This window comes from Apium graveolens, chromosome 8 (assembly GCF_009905375.1).
Source record: "Apium graveolens cultivar Ventura chromosome 8, ASM990537v1, whole genome shotgun sequence".
Lineage (NCBI taxonomy): Eukaryota > Viridiplantae > Streptophyta > Magnoliopsida > Apiales > Apiaceae > Apium > Apium graveolens.
In genome coordinates, this window is record NC_133654.1 from 218,159,328 (window position 1) to 218,175,829 (window position 16,502).

General features: G+C 33.6%; 1 protein-coding gene across 1 annotated transcript; it reads right to left on the bottom strand.

Annotated features, from left to right (window-relative positions):
* Nucleotides 1–2,518: 2,518 nt before the first annotated feature.
* LOC141677915 (uncharacterized) lies at nt 2,519–15,013 on the bottom strand. Its single transcript, XM_074484040.1, has 3 exons — nt 14,125–15,013; nt 5,871–6,178; nt 2,519–3,194 (listed from the first exon to the last, which is right to left on the bottom strand). The coding sequence occupies exons 1-3, from the start codon at nt 14,931–14,933 to the stop codon at nt 2,863–2,865; spliced, it is 1,449 nt and encodes a 482-aa protein (XP_074340141.1). The 5' UTR covers nt 14,934–15,013; the 3' UTR covers nt 2,519–2,862.
* Nucleotides 15,014–16,502: the final 1,489 nt, after the last annotated feature.

Genomic DNA, 16,502 nt, shown 5'->3' on the forward strand with positions numbered 1-16,502 from the left:
GGAAGGTAAAAACATTACAGGAGGTGTTTATAATAAAAGACACACTGTCAAATTTTTATCATCAATAATTATAATTATCCGTCCGCATAAAATATTTGCAAAAAAATTAATATAAATATGTGTCATATCATTCCATTCACACATAAGTTCAGATTTTTATATCACTAAAATCTTCCGCAAATAGGTAATTTGTCATATAATTGATATAATTGATGGATGTGGATCCATTCTATACAAAATTTATTTGTGAGAGTAATAGAAAAAATTTCGATAAAAGCCACACCCTCGTCCTAGCGGATTGTATGTATTGAGGACAGGGGTTTGGCAAGCACCTATTACGTATTTTAGTATTCCTTTAAAATATAATTTCATGAATTAGTTTTAGTTTTTTTCTTCTAATTTAAAATTGAACTTTTAAAGTTTAATAAGAAAAAAGAAAATCTTACAATTAAATTGTGAAAGTATGTTTTACATTAACTTAAAATATATTTGGAATATTGAAAAAAAAATATAAAATTGAATTAGAAGGACGGAACAATAATCACCTAAGATTTGAGAGAGTGGACGTGAATGTGCTGTTTGGTTTCGGATAATTGTATAAGTAATTCTTTTTGTCCAGCTGGTATGGAGCTTTGCACTTTGCAGAATAATAAAGCAAGCATTCTACTTTTCTCCGCTGTAATCGATTTACTACGAACATAACAAATTATCTACATATATACAAGCACATCAAGTAAAAATAATAATGTCAAAGAACAGACAATAAAAAGAAAGCCAAGTGATATGAATGAAGGAATGAAGCATGCGCATATAGTATTGTACTGTTCTCTGCTGCAACCACAATTAAATCACAATAATAGCTACTCAATTCTATGTGTTGTATTTTAAGAGATGTGTCTTCAAAAACACACATTACCATGTCACATACAATGGCAACATTTTTAGCTAACGTAAACATAAAGATGAAAAGGTCTCTCTTTTCCTTGTGTGTGAATGAATATTTGTCTTGAGGATTTACTATACATAAATGGAACATTTGAACGTGTTTTGCCCTTTATATTCAAGCTGAACACGGCCAATTATAAACTAATACACACAAAAAAAATTATTCTCGTGTCTCAAAACACATGTTAATTTTTAAAAAACTCACATATTAAGAAAAATGAATTTCAATAAATTAATTCTACTAATTGTATGTAATATATGGAATAAGGTTGATCGGGGAAAAATAAGTAGCTCATATTTGTTGCATTTAAAATTGAAGTGAACAACTAAATTGAACAATTTTTTATTTAAAAAATGGACATAACATACATGTGAAACAAAAGGAGTATTACACATTTAAAATTATACCTTAATTATTTATGAATTCAAATAAAATTCAAATCAAGTTCCTCTTTTGTATTATATAAATATATGACATCTAACCAAATTTATAGTTTCAAATGAACGAACATGCCATTTCAAAAAATTAAATATAATTTTAACAATTACATAAATAGTTAATAAAAATATATCTTATCTTAAATATTAACACTGGACAGCTTCCATATTCTTGCAATTTTGACATTGAAAATGGAGAATAGTGGAATTGAGATTTTCTCAATCTTAGACAAATGTGACAATTGAAGATGTAAAATATTAAACCTAAAACCCGCAAAAAAAGGGCTAAAGAGATGAGCAAGTCCTAGTCTTTGTGCGACAAGATAAGCCTAAATTTAGGTAAGTGGGTGATTTCAATGCAATTTTTTGAATGGCCTAACTTAAACTATGTTCCCCAACTGTAGAAACAAAAGAAAATAATTAAAAATGGTTAATTTTCTTCTCTTCCAATTTTTTAAAAAATAGAAAGAAAGTTTTGGAGATAAATATAAAGAAAATTTATTTCCTAATCTTTAACTTTTTTTTTCTTTTCCAAAGTATTATTTTGAAACAAATGGTGGAAATATATTTTTAAACTTTTTTTCTTTTCTTTATAAAAATATTTATAATATACAGTGTAATACTTCTACAAATATTCGCGCTAACCCATAAAAATTTGAGACTTGTATAAAATTACAGCATGAATCACTGCCTTGAAGGATTGACATTTAATAAAAGCCAACTTCTGAGTAGCTTGACATGTACTTGAGTAAAGGAATATAATGGGAAGAAGAGTGAAAATCGAACCATCAGCGCCCGAATAATATTTATTTTCCATTACTTACACATTTTTTACACACTTGAGGCAACTATTTTCAAATTTCTACATAAAAATAATTTGAAAGGTTAAATGTAACGGAATGAGTATGAAAAACGAACAAAATAACTCAAAGGTTAGTCCATATGAGCATGACCCTCTCTACCAACACGCTAATTGTTGTCGCATCAACTATTCACCCAAAAATAAACATTCTTCTTGTTTAGAAGATTAAACATCAATCACATGTTACTGTTTCGTATATTAAATGGAAACTTCGTTCCTTCTGCGTAGGTAAATTATACTATCCTTCTGGTACTTGGAACAGATTATAAATGATAGTCGGTAACCACGCAGAAGGAACTACTGCAATAGATGTTAACCCTTAAGCATATGCTCCTACTCAATGCCAACACAAACAATGAAGAAAGCAGATAACCCTCTTCATGTCTTACCAGACGGGTTAAGACACTTGTGATATCCAATTTAAAGCACACCAAAAGATGGCTTATTGGACCATGAACAAGCTCTATCCAAATATTAAATAAAAAGTTCTTACACTGAAGGACTGCATAATTCATCATTTCCAGCAAAGATACTAAAGAATAAGACCCTAAACATTAAAATATAGACTAAGATACACTTCACTACCTTATGCTTAGATCCAAGATCTACTCAAATGGCTAGTAATCCCTCTTGCTCACTATTTCCACCCTTGTCTTCGTATCCTGATCAATCTTGTCGAAGTCAGATACAGTTGCTAGATAACCAAAAAGAATTCTCTCCTTCTCCCCCGTGTTCTTATCAATCCTCACAAGGTTTGGATTGTTCTCCGCAGCCTTGTTTGACACACCAGCCCAACCTCGCCGCCCATGTTTATCTTTCTCAAAGAATTCTCCCAATCTTGTAGCCTCCTTTAACCCTGACTGATCACCAACAAATTTGACCAAGGTAACACCCAGATGACCCTGTTTCCCATATAGAGACTTTGCTTTTCCACTACTGAATCCGAGATCTGAATAAAGCCAGTTACACAACAGGTGCAGAAAGAAAATGTCAAGAACATGGACTCTTGAACATAGAGGACAAATAAGCCAATAAATCATATGCGACAGACAGCATCTTTATAATTGCAGCTTGAACCAGAAAACATTCTCACAATTGTAAACATTTCAGCTAGTACCTTGTCCCTAGATCTATTTGAATGCTTATTAACGTGATACCAAATTTTGGTTGCAGTATATTTGTGCATATAATTTATAATTAAATACCCTGTATTAACACCTTTCTACATGTCTTTGAATATTAATTAACATACAAAATTACGAAATTTCCAAAGAATTTAAACGCTGGCTATTTCTAGTAGACCAGTACATTATTTCATAAGTATCTGATGAACCAGCCGAATTCCTAAAGAAAACCATAGGAACAATATTATCTGAAACTAAGATCAGCTGAAATATCTGAAAAGGAACAATATTATTACAGAAAACTTTATTTTAACTATAAATGGACTGATGATTCATTTAATACCATCAATTAAAAAATAGATACTGTATTATATAATCCCGCAACAGAGATAGTTCACGGAATAGTTAAAACAAGACCGTCAAATTTGTAATTTGTTAAAGATACAAATACATAAAAATGCCATATATTCATGCAGTAAATTACTCTTTTTTTATATCCAGGATAGGAATATAATAGGTACTTTATTTTGTAATTCCTGCAACAGATAGTTCACGGCCTAGTGGAAAGAAGACCGTCAAATTTGTAATTTGTTAATCGAAATTATTATAATCTGGTAATTACTTATATACATAACAATGCCATATATTTTTCTCAAAAAAACAATACCTTATATTACAGTAAATTACTCTTTTTTATATTCAGGATAGGAGCCAATGCTATCCAGAAAATAAAGTTACCTGAACAGCTGGATGTAAAAATTAATACACCCAACAAGATTTGCCTTAATACCACCCAACAAGATTTGCCTATTGCTAAGCAACCTTTCTAGGGTATAAAGTACTACCAAGGAGAACCTAAACACAATAGGTAAATCCGTAATGTTCTGATCCTACAATATTCACATTAGCTGTAATGATACATACATAAGATACCTGTTACAGTTATACTATTATAAACTTATAAATTTATGTCTCCTGATCAATAAAATAGTTACAAAGAATAATGTATACTAGGCATGTGCCAGCCCCTACAAATATAATTTATATCTAAGCCAAATGTGCAAATAAAAATATACTAGGTATGTTATATGAAAATGTCATCTGATCAATCAATGATTAGAAAGAATAATGTACACTAGGCATGCCAGCCTCTACAAATATATAAACTTAATCTAAGCAAATGTGGGAAAAAAACCCAAACATGGAATGCTTCCGTCTAGTGACAGCAATACAGGACTATTATACACAGAAGATAACTCTCGGGGAGTATGCCAAACGAGCAGGAAATAAAAGTACTTGCAGTCTATAATCTGTACTTCTTTAGACATGTATTTGCATTCATGTAGCATTTAAGCTCAATTCAATTAATTGGAAGAATGTATTTTTGGAAATCTTGACCAAATATATAAAATTAACAAATAGCCAGACAAAATAATCTAACGCAGGTTTAATTTCTTCTCCTGAGCTTAAAGCAACGATAAATCACCTCAATATTACTTGGAACAGAGGATAAATCACCTCAATTATAAGTCCAGAAATGGAGTATTAGCTTGTAGCCAACCATTTCAACCACAAAATTGTACAGCTTAGCAGCACTACAACAGAAAATGTAGGCCAAACGAGCTTATGAGGCACTTTATAACTACTTGAAGAAGGAAAAAGCTTTTTTATGCTTGGCAGAATGAGGCGGACGCCTAGGCACATTACACACAAAATATTCTTTTTTTAAAAAGGATCTGAAACATAATAATACTATCTCCAATAAACAAGTAAATGAGTGATTAGATTTATATCCAACTAATTTTTAAGGATTATGGTATGTTGGGCCGGTGAGAATAAAGATTCATATATACCTAAATAACTTCGCAGGTAAATGTTTATTCATGAGAATACAATATTTTACAATGACACTTACGCACTCACCTATTAGTTCCGCACACAAAGGCTCTTCGTCACCTCTAAATTTTATACCGGGTAAGGATGTAGGTTTTGCAAGAATATTCTAAGAAATACTGTCAAAATTATCTCGTGAACAATGTAAAGCACAATGACATATTTTTTGTGTGCTGTTGGATCCTATATAAACAAACAAAAATTGCTTAACAAAAACCAGATAGATAGACCAAATGATGAAATCTAAAGAATAAACAACTCATTGATAATATTAGAAACTTAATAAAACCAGACTGTTTTACATATGGACGCACCGTTAGGAAGGCATATAACAAAGAAAATACCAGAAGACAAAGAAGAATGACTTGGGGGGGGGGGGGACACCAGAATATATTAGGTACTATAGTAGAAAATTAAGATAAGGTAAGAATCTGGCAACAGTGATAAAGGTATTACGCACCAGCTAATCATCTTTGGATTAAAGCAGCTCCTAGGATTCTATTTAGCCATGACAGATTTTAAATGTTATCATCGCCAAAAAACTACCAAGGAATTCCCGACTAATAAAAATATTTAAAAAGAACAAAAAGCAAAGGGGCAAGATTTACCTCTAAGTTTAGTGTCCATGGCTCTATTTCCCAAACCCTCAACACGCCCATCTCTACCCTTTCCTGTCATGGTATTATGAATAATCACATGTGGTGGCCACATAATCAGATCATCCTGATTTGCAGCAGCCTCATCAGCAGATAATGATTGATACTGCTTTGAATTATCAGGAGGAATCTGATGATTCCAGCCCATAAGTATGCACAAAGCTTTGTGTAAGCCCAAGTGATCCACAAGTAATTCAGCGCTATCTGGGTTGTGTGTATGCATAATAAGACCATGCATGTCTGGAAAATCTTTGGTAGACCTGTATGTGCATGTCAAACAGGATAACTAAGTGACAACATCCTCAATCTCGTACAATGGTTGGCATATAGATATGCACTACTAAACAATCTGAACCACAAAATGTTGTATTTATCCTCACATGCATAATTCCATAGGCATATGAATATCGGAAAGTACGAAACAGGGTGAATTTTCCATCACAGATACTATAATGCAGTGATAAAGAAAAGCCACTGACAAGGTGATAACGAATGGAACAACATGATTTTCCTCGAGCTACTAATAAGGCGGGCAAGCAATCCAAGACAAAATTCAAACCAATATGTAGAGCTTCAAACAACTTTCAAAGGGACTAGACAACATAACTAGGAGAATTTATATTTTATAAGAGATCCTCTTTGTTGCCAAAACATTGCAGGCTCAGAATTGAGTATAAATAATCAGCTAATGGCGATGCTAATCATATGCAACACTTGCAATATTTGTGTAGTAGCAAATATCAAGATAAAAAGTAAAAACTACACATAATCTCAGTTCCAAAAAAATGTAAATAAATGGCCACATTCCAGAATCTACCTAAATCTAAAGAGAGCAAATAACTCCAGTAAGGAACATTTTAGAAGTGGCTTATGTTCTCAGAAGAATATTACCATGTCAATGTAAGAAGATATCAAACATAAAACATTCAAGTAGAAGAGAATGCTCTAGAGACGGAACAAAATTCAGTCCACTACTCCACTTACCCACCGGCCACCTCTAATCACAGACATATGTACCCATGTACATTCTGAAGATTAGATGACTAAAATAAAAGACATCATAGTTACAGTTGTTTGAAGACAATTCATCCACTGCAACTTGATGCAAATATAACTAAATCTGTAGGCAGCACCTGACTGAAGGAGTTGACTTGATGCAACGACATTATCCTATGCTCATATCTCAGCATAAAGTCTCCAGGAAAACAATGATAATCATGTCAAGACACTTGTTAGATTTTATAATCAATAAAGCAAGTTATCAAGCAACTCAACCTGTTCAGGCCACCAAAATTATGAACTTGGACTATGATTACCAAATAGTTAACAGACCCTGTGATTTATTCTTTCGGGTAAATAAAAAAAGCATGAAGCACTATTGCAGTCTATATATCTCCTAGTTCCTAAAGATGGCAGACAAGCTTCTAAATAAAAAACTTCCAAAATACAGAGCAACCAGGCATACTCAACCCCAACAATATATATCTTTGATCCAACAAGTGAAAGAGTATAAAACTACAAATTAAGTACATAAAATCCCATAATTTCTGATCAATCTACAGAAAAATTAAAAGATATAAATAAATTGTAATTTCCCGATATAACTGCTATTGGCAGCTTAATCCCCAAGTTTTATTGCCAAATAGGGAATATTGTTACTGAAGCTGGGGTTTAATTGCGCGCTGTTTTACCCAAAAAAAAGCACAGATTTAACAAGAAACTAATACTTAATATAATTTTAAAGTTCAAAAAAAACAAAGAGTATAAATAACATATAATAATGTCAATAATGAAACCTTATTCGATAAGGGTCTCTAATTCAAAAGTTCCGGGGTCATTTAACTCAATCTTGTACGTGGAGGCTAAGATGAAGAGACTGTTAAGAGACTTGAGATAGGGGCTGAGTGTTGAGTGTTTCGTTAAACACTTCAGGTTTTTTTATTACTCTTCCTTTTTAAGGGTATTACTGTCTTTTGCTAAATGGCTATTTTTCAAATCACATACCTTGCGCCTAAGCGTGAAGTGCCATTAATTGCGCAATGTATAGCACTTTTAACGACAATGCTCATAAGATTAAAGTTAAACTATAGATGAAACAAGTTTTCAAGCCATTCAACCTGTTCAGGCCACCAAAACTATAAAGTTGGAGTAGGATGACCTTACAGAATTTATCGGACCCTGTGATTTACTTTTCCTAGTAGATAAAGAAAACATGAAGCACTATCACGGTCTACTGTATTTCCTAGTTCCTAAAAATGGCAGACAAGCTTCTAAATGAAAGAAACTTTCAAGATATACAGAAAGCACCGGGCGTACCTCAACCCTGACAATAGTTATTTTTGATCCAATATCAGAAAAAAAATATAATATTATGTATATAAATTCCATACTTTCTGATCAATCTACAGATGGATTGAAGGATATATATATCAACTGCGATTTTTACATATAATTGCCCAAATAGCCTAAATAACCTCTTAATAGCCTAAATAAGCAAGCAGGATCATTATATGTCCAATAACCAATTTAAGCAGCTCAGCCTCTCAGGGGACTTTCATGTAATAAAAATTTACAACATAACCTAGGCTAGTAACATTGTGGATTAAGGCCCTTAAGTACAAGTACAAATGAGGGATCCTATATAGCTAAAGTCCTTGGATATCTTAAACATTCTATTAGTATATCCAATATTAATTCATAACTGATTTGTGTTTCGAGCATTAATAATGCCTAACTATTGGACCCTTAAAATTAATGGCCAGCCACCTTGAAACAAATAAATAAAATATAATAATAGGAAAATTGAAAAATATCCAATCAAAACAGTTCATCAACAATTGATGATAACTGATAATCCAACTCAGGCACCTTTATGTTTAGAGGTGCAGGCACATGGTGGTGAAGCTATGCATATGCCAGGCACTGAAATTGCTACGTTTATAATTGTTACTGATGATGATGTACATTCCGGTAAATGTTTCTTCGGGCAAGGTCATTACAAGAAATCTAAAAAATCTCACACAAATTTGTCTCCACTGAGCTCGCTCGAACCTTCAACCTCTGGTTACCACAGGTGAAGCATATCCGCTAGGCTACAATGCTAGAGAAACTATCTGCTAAATTTGCTAAAACTTGAGTTAAAAGATCATCTTAGATCAGATTCTAAATTGAGAAGCTGTATTCAAGTATTACTACTAGCAGTCTCAACAATTATTGATTGTTGCTTGCTAAAAAGGGTAACAAACTGGAATGCTTTGCTAAATCTTCTTTTCAAATTATTACCATTGATAAACATCTATTCTCAGAATCTCAGTTACTAAAATATTTTACATGAGTTCAGCTCTTAAATCAACAACGGAGAGAAAAATATATCTAAACACGTAAACAGCTCCTGCATAGTAAACTTTATGAAATGAATTTCAATACAAGGATATGGAGGTAACACGTTTCCCTATTTCGTGACCCAAATTATAGGGCTTGGAACAGTTTGCAGTGTGATTTTTCATGTATTTGTTTATCCTCATCAAGTTATCATTGTCCAAGTTACCTTAACGGTATCAATTTATTAGCAAGCAATAGATATATAAAATCTATTCTAGTGATTTTTCAATAATTTTAAATTTCACCATTGTTATATGACCACTCAATCATCCCCCCCTTCCCCTCCATCCATAAGGTCTAAAATGACAGTTGGACGATGATACTATTGATTTACAAAACTCAATTATTAACTAACAAGTAAATAATTTGAAAATCTGAAAAAATAAGTAGATAAGAGTATTGAAAAAGTAACAAGTAAATAGAGATGTACTATTATATCTTACCCGAAACTTCAAATTTTTATTTACTCAGCTGATCAAAGTTCAGTTTCATATGAACATATTAACTCTCATAAACCTGTCATAGTACTTTGTATGATAGATGCTTCCTAATGACCGGTAAGAGCGCGGGCGCGCGCACACACACACACACATGTATATGTATCTTTTTACCTAACTTACCTTTTCTCATTGACAAGATCGATGATCTCTTTTACCCTGGATACCTTACAAAAAGAAAAATAGTAGTGATTGAACACTTGATGCAAAAAACAGAGCTTAAATTTACTTTAGGACACAGTTTCCCATTTTTATACTACCCCCATTAGTATAACTACTAGGTCACCATCAAACATTGTCCACATATATCTACCAAATTCAATACAGTTATAGAAGTCCTACTGAATTCATGTTTGAGAACGAGATAAGCAAGGGGAGGATCAAACACCAGAAATCACGACCAACCTGAAAGATAATTTCCGAGTCAAGACAGACAAGGCTGTAATGAAGCTTTGAAGACTACCTGAGTTAAGCAGACAGTGGTCCAACCACATGGCTAGTCAACTAGGCATTGTCTGATAGTTGACAAGTTGAACTGAATATATACTAGAATAATAATCAAGATATATGCACCAATTATGCCATCAATAAAACTATAATTATAACTTAAATACAAGTATAATATAGGACATCTAAAAGTAAAATGACCACCACAAGGATCATCAGGTAATGCTACTAAATACAAGTGAGTATCAAGTACTAACTAATATATCAATGAGTAACATATATAAATATATTATATATATATATAACTCATTGATTTATATATATTTATATATATATTATATATATATATTCATTAATCATGTGATCCATGAAAAACACTCTTATATAAAGAAAACTAAAGAGCACCATGTCACAATTGAATCTTACATATAACGGCAAAAAAATATTTTTCAGATCAGATATAACATTATTACATATAATTTCATTGTTACATATATATATACTGGATTTTATGTTATATTTGATTTTTAAATTTCAGGTGAGATTCTATGTTAAGCTCAATTTTAATTAAATTTTGTGATTTTAATCTTAACAAATTATTTTTTATAAAAAATAAAGTGCTATAATGGTGTTCTTCCATTTTGTTTATGTAAGGATGATCTTTATGGAGTGCTACCCTATATATCGACATATAGAATAAGAGAAACAGTAGAAAGTCTAAGGTGTACAAGCCGCTGTTATATAGAATTTGAGCTAAATAGAAGGCAACTATGCATATAATGGTACTATTACATTTTTTACTTCTACAGAACCAAAAATCCAAAATACAAGTAATTAAAATCAAAAGTCACACTATATACGAACAAAAAATGTAAACATTTTTCACTATCTCTCTTGTCACACCTTCTTCCCCCTTTTTTCACCTTTGCAACCCTACAACCCTAGATCTATCTCTGATTCTCACTCCCCTCTAGCCCTGAATATTAGCCCCATTTTGACCCCTCGATCAACCATAGCCAACCAATTTCTCACAAACCCTATACCTGGCCGGGTCGAGTTCTCCCGACCAACCACCAGCGCAGCAAGCCAGCAATCCACCCAATCCCATACTCACACTGCTCTCCCTCAGGCACGTACTCATGCATTAACAATTGCTTGGAAGGACAGAAGAGGTAGCTGGCAGCCTCTGGAGGGCCTCCGCTTTCAACTCATGACAACAAACAATCCTGGAAGATGGTCACACTGGATACAACTATCACCTACCAAAGCACTTCCTCTTTTATTGATGTCACTTTTTTTACAAAACGCCTTTAGATTGTCTAAAAAAATCAAGATTAGCTTGGGAGGACAATTAAATTGGGTAGATACTAGGGGTAACCCTGTATTTCAATTTATTCAGGATTTTGCACTTAAGCACTGGGCATATAATGGATTGATAAATGTAATTATAATCCAAAAGGATCGATGTTCTTAATATTAAGCATAAGGATCAAATGTCAAGTTTTCTGCACATGACACTGTCAATTGTGGGGAAACGAACCATGATTCTTGAACCATGGACCGAAGAAACCCACTTTGTCAAGAATGCGTCTAAAACTTGCCCATTTGGATTAGGTTGGATTACGTTTTTTCATGTCCCCCACTCTTATAGGTCAAGAGGGAGGTTATGTTTTATAGCAAGTGCTAACCGTTAGCCTCACTGCTTTACCTATAAACCAATCTCATGGTTCCAGTCTTGATCTCTGTCTTAACTGCTGATGGTAAATTTGTTACTAATATTAAGAATCTTTACTTAAGATAGGTGTCCATTTCCCTGTAATACCATCATCAGGTTTTTGGGCACTCTGTGGCTGGCTGCTACAAGTTAACTAAAAGTTTCCGACCTCCAACGTATAATAACCCACTGACTCCCCTTGCATGCTCTAATCCCTATATCATATAGCTTGATGCCTATCAAGTATCATCTATTGATAAAGAGCTGAAAATCAACATGCAATATTATCTATAGGGAGACTTTAATTGATAAATGTACAAATAACCTTGCCATAAAGCATGTTATAAATAATGTTGATTTAGGCTTTGTCTGTTTCAAATGCTCTCCTCAATGCGAACTCATCTACCTCGTCACTGAGGATGGAACTACCAATTTCTACTGCTCAGAATCAGAGAATGATGACAACCTGATTGGCTCTCCTATTATCTAACTAAACATTGTGCCTACCCTCATGGAAGAAGCAGAATGAGACCCAGCTGACATTGAGGGGAATGTGCAAAACATTCACTATGTGGCAGCTACGGACTAAGAAGACCCAAGTTACCAGATATCATGTGAAACAGGAAACCCTCAAAAGATGTAATTGCTATGTTAATGTACGAATTTGGTCTTTTGCTCTACTGTAATGGCTTGTGTGGGGGTTCCAAACCAAACCACCATGAACTTGCATCTGATCTATTTAGGGTTGTCTTGCCCTCTATCTAATAGATGGCATTAATGTCTATCATATTACAAAAAAAAAAATCAGCGTAGAAAAGCAACTTCAAGTAAAAAAAAAAACTGCCTTGAACGAGAAAATTAAGTATCTACCCTGGCAAATGGATAGTTATCCTGTGTTTCACCAGAACTTATCCACAGAGACTGAACCAAGTAGGATATATAATCATAGTCTGGAATAGCTAAAACGGCTGAACCAGAAAACAGGAAGTTAACTCCGGTTTTGGCACAACTGTAAACAATAGGGTCTCTAGATTATAATTTAGGTGATTTTTAACCAAAGCGAGGATACAACCAACTCGTCACTTTATTAAATCTCAACTAGTGACAATTTATTAAACTTTAACAAATGACATGAGTCCACAATAAGCCACGATAAACTTGACTTTATAATCTGTCATTAAGTTGGCATTACTTTTCATGCCATGAGACCATAGGTACAGAAATGTCCAAGCATAATAACATTGTATTAGTCAAAAGCATCCACGACAGCCTCGTGGATCACTCCGTATTAAAATAGATTATACTATCCTGATATATAATTTATACATAACGGTACAGTATTCCTTGGAAACTGAAGAACTAACTTAGCTACTCATGCTATTTTTAAAAATTATTTGGAACGTTATAATCAAAAGATAAAGGGTGTCTCTTGGCGACTAAAAATATGATACAATAGGGTATCTAAAACAAAATATGATAACATGTAAAATTTTATCTTCACCAAAAACAATAGGGTGTCTTTTGGCGACTAAAAATATGATAACATGTAAAACTAAAATGTAAACCAAAAATACTTGGCCAAGTAAGTGTATCCAAACATTTAAACTTTTGACAACTCTATGACATTGCTAGCTTTGAGGAATACAGCCCCCAAGAGCCAAGAGGATATAATATTTAAAGAGGATATTTTCTGGCTTCAATACTCTTCCTAAAATCATGATTTAGCCCAATCCTATAGTCTAAAATCGAAAAAGGCAACAGGAAAACAAAGCAGGGTAGATCAGAACATGTATATTTATAGCATTGTGCCTAGATCAAAATGTATAATCACTATCTTGGTCACTCGAATAACTAATATTATCAGTGGCAGCAAAACATGTGTGGCAGAGATCATAACTTGAATTCATGCCTCTAACCTATATTAGCTAAAGTAACCTCAGTAATACCACCTTAAATAACCTACTACACCATTAATTACAAAATTATCTCTAGTTCTCTACTCTCTACCCTAACATCAAAATAACTTAAAATGCAATTAACAATTAAAGAACCTATGAACTCCTGCACAATCACACTTCCTAAGATACAAATGTAAGCAAACAATCACAAAAGACAAGACAAGACAATAGCTAAAAACATAAAATATAAACAAAGCATTATTTCGAACCTGCGACACGCAACACATGCAACAGGACCTTGTTTCCCATTCGCCAAGAATCTCTTCCTCAACCCCGAATCCTCATTCACCACCTTAACAAAATGCAAAAACGCTTTCTTCAACGCAACCTGATCAACCTCACTAAACTTCCCCTTCCCTCCAATCCTCCCGCCATTCTCTCCCCTCATAAACTTCCCACCCCTAAAATCCTCCTCCTTTCCATACACATTACTCGTCCCTCCACCCGAATTCAACCCCGCATTCCCATACTGCAAAAGCTGTTGCCTTTGCCTAGCTAACCCATCTCTCTCATCCCCCTCATCAACAAACTTCCTCTTCAAAGTCCCCTCCTTCCCTAAAGAATTCCAATACTCCTGATTCTTGTTTCGACTTTCTCGAAAATCAGGGCTCACTGGAAACTGCTTACCCTCATTGCCTAAAAACCTAGGAGGGGGTATTTGGGTACCAAAATCTTGATAATTTAAAGGCAAAGCAAAGTAAGATCTTGCGCTACCATCAGCAAGACCAATTGACCTTCTTTCAAGCATGTGAAAGCCATAAGAAGGAGGTGGGCCATGATTATCTGGGTAGATAAATGGGCCCACGGAAGGAGAAGGGTGCTGTGGGCTAGGTTTAGCAACTGGGTTGTTGTTAGATGAAGATTTGGGCTTAAGAGGTGGAGGTGGTGGAGGTAAGTTTCTTGGGTTACCGGAAACAGGGATATTCCGGTTAGCCAGAGGGTTGGTGGGCCCTGATTCCCATCGAGATTTGTGAGATGATGAAGAAGATGAAGAGGGTTTGTTGTTACCTCCAGCCATTAAGGTTTGTGTTTTGCAGGAAGAATTTTACACAACAATATATAGATACAGAAGAGTGTGTGTATAAAGGGATTGTTTCGGGAAGAATAAAAATGAATTCTCGGCTAATTCAAGATTATTTTACCTTTTTTTTTGGTTTGACAATATAGGTTGATTAATTTTTTACAAAATATTTTATGACCCATTTGAAAAACTAGATTTCATTTCAAATTATGAATTTGAATAAGTTGTTTAGAAATTTAGAATTAGATATCATTTGAAATCCAGAACATTCAAATATCAGTATAAACATGAAAATTTGAAATAACAACTCAAATACTGTCATTTGAAATCCCTTATTTGAAATGAAATTTAAGTTTTCAAACACCCTCTTATAGAAAAGATTAGCCAACCGAGGGGGAGTCCATTCAAGTATAGGCCAATATTTAGCCACTTAAAAATTTAGACATTTTAGACCAAATCTATATTGTAATATATTAATATATCAATCATCAGTCAATTTATCACCAGTCTACTTATCAATTTGTATACCTATCGTAACAAACTGATCATAACAATTTTGTATATATTAGCTACTAGTCTTGTTCTTTAGATTTACTTCTTCATTTTTAGATCTATAACAGAATAACTTCTTCTTAATATATGGATACAAGTTAAAGTGTGTATTCTTCTGGTTTTATTGATGTATCAGCATTGTTAATCTTTATATGGTATCAGAGCTTCTTCTCCGCATCTTTTACTCTATGTCGTTGCGTACGATCTTCTCCGGCGAATTACCAATGAACTACGAGCGTTGTGTGTTCACGATCTCTTTATCTCTCTCGACCCCTCTCTCAGATTTCGGTTTATCTCGATTTATCTCTCAAATCTCTCTCATGTTATGTAATCTCTCTATCTCTCGATTCATTACGTTTACATTGCTTTGTTTTACTGAATTATGATCACGACCTCTTGATATGTGTTCCTCATTATTTTTCCTTGTTGATTATTTCGTGCATATTACGTGTTTGAGATCAGTCATGACTGAATTTTCTTTTCTTAATCAGTTTTGAGATTGATTCCATATGTGTCAATCTGAACTTGAATGTCTTATCGCTCATATGCTCATGCTGTTTTAGGCAATCCTCCTTTTACAAGGCAAAATAATTCATATGATACACGTACTAATCAGAAACATACATATGATCTTGCGCACGATTCACAAAATTACATACTGTTGGTAATAACTCTTGTTGGGAATATATTGTGAACTTGATGATTACATTAACAAAATACCTTAGGAGATTCAACTTAGTGAAAAATGTAGCACTCGACGGATGATCAAATATAGTCCCGACGGATGACTCATATGCAGAAGAGATTGATTAATTGTAAATATAAGATGTCTTGTAATTCTGCATAAATGAAATGAAGTCAAGTGTCAAATAGTTACCCGACGGATGATCAACAAAGCTACTCGATGGATGATCAACAAAACTACCCGGCGGATGATAATCATGTACCCGACGGATGATCAATTCAAATATCTGTTGACAGTGACAACACAGTCACATGCGTCGAGTGTTTGCA

What these genes read in the sequence shown, in the direction of transcription:
- LOC141677915 (XM_074484040.1), bottom strand. Translation starts at nt 14,933, where the DNA reads ATGGCTGGAGGTAACAACAAACCCTCTTCATCTTCTTCATCATCTCAC. An exon ending in GCATGTGTTGCGTGTCGCAG is followed by an intron (nt 6,179 to 14,124) that starts GTTCGAAATAAT and finishes ATGCACATACAG; the next exon opens with GTCTACCAAAGATTTTCCAG. An exon ending in CATGGACACTAAACTTAGAG is followed by an intron (nt 3,195 to 5,870) that starts GTAAATCTTGCC and finishes GGCTTTATTCAG; the next exon opens with ATCTCGGATTCAGTAGTGGA.